This window comes from Fonticula alba (assembly GCF_000388065.1).
Source record: "Fonticula alba strain ATCC 38817 unplaced genomic scaffold supercont2.4, whole genome shotgun sequence".
Classification (NCBI taxonomy): Eukaryota; order Rotosphaerida; family Fonticulaceae; genus Fonticula; species Fonticula alba.
Window position 1 is genome coordinate 1,968,186 of NW_009242974.1, and position 2,576 is coordinate 1,970,761.

At 65.5% G+C, this 2,576-nt stretch overlaps 1 protein-coding gene across 1 annotated transcript in view; it reads left to right on the plus strand.

Annotated features, from left to right (window-relative positions):
• Positions 1-232: 232 nt before the first annotated feature.
• H696_02971 (FKBP12-rapamycin complex-associated protein) overlaps positions 233-2,576 on the plus strand; it is a gene marked incomplete at its 3' end in the record, with an annotated part of 11,098 nt that continues 8,754 nt past the window's right edge. Inside the window, exons 1-6 of the mRNA XM_009496855.1 lie at positions 233-486; positions 664-709; positions 819-948; positions 1,096-1,493; positions 1,645-2,143; positions 2,320-2,434. Coding sequence (XP_009495130.1) covers positions 422-486; positions 664-709; positions 819-948; positions 1,096-1,493; positions 1,645-2,143; positions 2,320-2,434 — 1,253 coding nt within the window. The 5' untranslated portion in view covers positions 233-421. The remainder of the gene's footprint in view (positions 487-663; positions 710-818; positions 949-1,095; positions 1,494-1,644; positions 2,144-2,319; positions 2,435-2,576) is intronic.

Genomic DNA, 2,576 nt, shown 5'->3' on the forward strand with positions numbered 1-2,576 from the left:
CCCCCCCCCCCCCCCGCAGCCGAGGGCGTTCTGCCAAATGCACCGGGCATGCCGCGACCGCGGGGCAGCAGCAGCAGGCACAGCACACGGCCAGGGGACCTCCCTCCTTCAAGCTATTTCCCCTTGTGCGGGCGGGGTTGCCAGCAGTCATTGAACTGGTCCCGTGGCGCCCCGGAGCCGCGTACGCGGGTCCAGCATGCCTCTCTTCTGCCATCCGAGCGCCCCTCCCCCCTCCCCCTCCCCCTCCCCCCTTTCTTGCCCTTCCCTTTGCGCATACACACACACACACAGCCCCGCTCTCCCTCCCTCCCTCTCCCCCCCTCTCTCTCCCCTTCCTTCCACTCCCGCCACCGGCCATTGTTCCTGTGCGACGGCGCTTCATCTCCGGAGAGAGAAAGAGACAGCGCGGACGTCCCTCAAGATGATGGCCAGTCGCCCGAAGGTGAATGACATCATCTCGCGGCTTCTGGCGGACCTTCGATCGAAGTACGCCAAGCGCCCCTCCTCCCTCAATCTCCCCCCCCCCCCCCCCCCCCCCCCCCCCCCCCCCCCCCCCCCCCCCCCCCCCCCCCCCCCCCCCTCCTTCCCGGCGTATGTCTCCCGCCCCGGCTGTCCTGAGCTCCGTCTGACATTTCCCTCGATCTTCCGTTTCCCTCCTCCCAGGTCCGATGACACCAGAGCCCGAGCGGCCCGCGAGTTCCGCAACCATGTGCGCTCCAGCAGTCCCTCTCCCCTCCTCTCCCCCTCTCTTGATGGCCGAACCGACTATCTGCGCATGCCCTCCCCCCCCCCCCTTCTCGGACTAACTCTGCCTGTAGATTTTCACCGTCTCGCGCGAGCTCTCCGGCGACACCTTCGCCCGCTTCATCAACGATGTCAACCGAATCATCTTCGACCTCATCAACAGCCCCGAGACCCACGAGAAACTTGGTGGCATCATGCTCATTGGTGCGCGCGCCCTCCCGCCCGCCCCCCGATGTCTCGCTTTTCTTCCTGCCGTCGTGTCTCACCTCGCTGACCCCCTTCCCCCCTCCTCTCATCGCCACTCTCCGTCCCTCCCCCTCTATGTCCCCCTCGCGGTTCCCTCCCCTGCAGACGAGCTGATCGACATCGATGGCGAGGACAACACTTCGAAGATCACTCGGTTCTCGAACTTCCTGCGCACGGTCCTGCCCGGGACGGATCCCGCGGTGGCGGCAGCCGCATCGCGGGCCCTTGGCCGCCTGGCCCTGTCGGGCGGCGCCCTGACCGCGGATTTTGTGGAGTTCGAAGTCAAGCGAGCCCTCGAATGGCTCGACAGCGAGAACTCCTCCTCGAGTCAGGCACACTCCGGCGGGTCCAGCGCCAGCGGGGCCAATAAGACCGTCGGTGAGATGCGGCGCTACGCCGCGACGCTGGTTCTCTGCGAACTGGCCCAGAATGCCCCCACGCTCTTCTACACCAACGTGTCGACCTTCTTCGAGGTGGTCTGGGTGGCCTTGAGGGACCCGAAGGTGCGCATGGCCCCCCGCTGTTCCCCCCCCCTAACCCCCGCACGCACCTGCCCGCGGCATGTGCCCCCGGTCACTTACCCTCCTCGTCCTCTATTGGGATCCTTTCCGGAGATTAACACATTTCAACGCTTCCGCAGATACCGGGCAAAAGGTCGCCATCCGTGAGGCCGCGGCCGAGGCCGTGCGCGCTTGCCTCGGCATCATCCAGCAGCGTGAGAACACCCTCCGGCTGCCCTGGTATCAGCGCCTGTATGACGAGGCCTTGAATGTCCTGCAGCCGGGCCACGCAGCCACTGGTGGTCCGACGGCCCTGCTGACGAACACCGGCCATGCGGGCGGCCCTGGCGGCTCGGGCGCCGCACATCCGCCCTCCTCGCCGGAGGCTGTCCATGGCGCCCTGCTGGCCATTCGGGAGCTCCTCACTCGGACCGGATCTCAGTTTATGAAGCAAGCGGGCCGGTATGAGACCATCTGCATGCTGCTGGCCAACCGGTACAAGGACCACCCGGATCCCCTGGTTCGCCGGACGGTCATCAGCCTGATCCCCACCCTGGCGGCCTTCCAGCCAGATGTCTTTGCTGAAAACTACCTCAACACCTTCCGGCTGCACTTGGTGCTGATCCTGCGCCGCGAGAAGGATTGCGCACCGGGTATGTGCTCCCCGCCAGCCCAGAAGGGGGCGCCTGCCCTGGCCGGGCCGCCTCCCTGATGCCCATTGGATGTGGCCCTCTCTGCTGACACACCTTCCTCCTCCTCCTCTTCTTCCTTTTTTTTCTTTGGCTTTCCCCCTCTCTCCCTCGCCCTTTCCCCTGCTGCCACTCTGCAGCTTTCCTGGCCATTGGTCAACTGGCCCTGGTGATGGGGTCTTACATGAACTCCTTCCTGGACGAGATTTTCGCTTTGATCTTCGAGAATCTCTTCCCAGCTAGTCCGGCCAAGGGGTGCGTTTCGTCGTCGGCCTTTCCCGGTGACAAGTGGGATAGAGCATGAGCACTGGGAAGGGCATCATCAACTTGCGAGCCCCCCCCCCCTCTCCCCCTCCCCACCCCCCATCTTCCCCGATCCTGACTGTTCTCGCCCCCC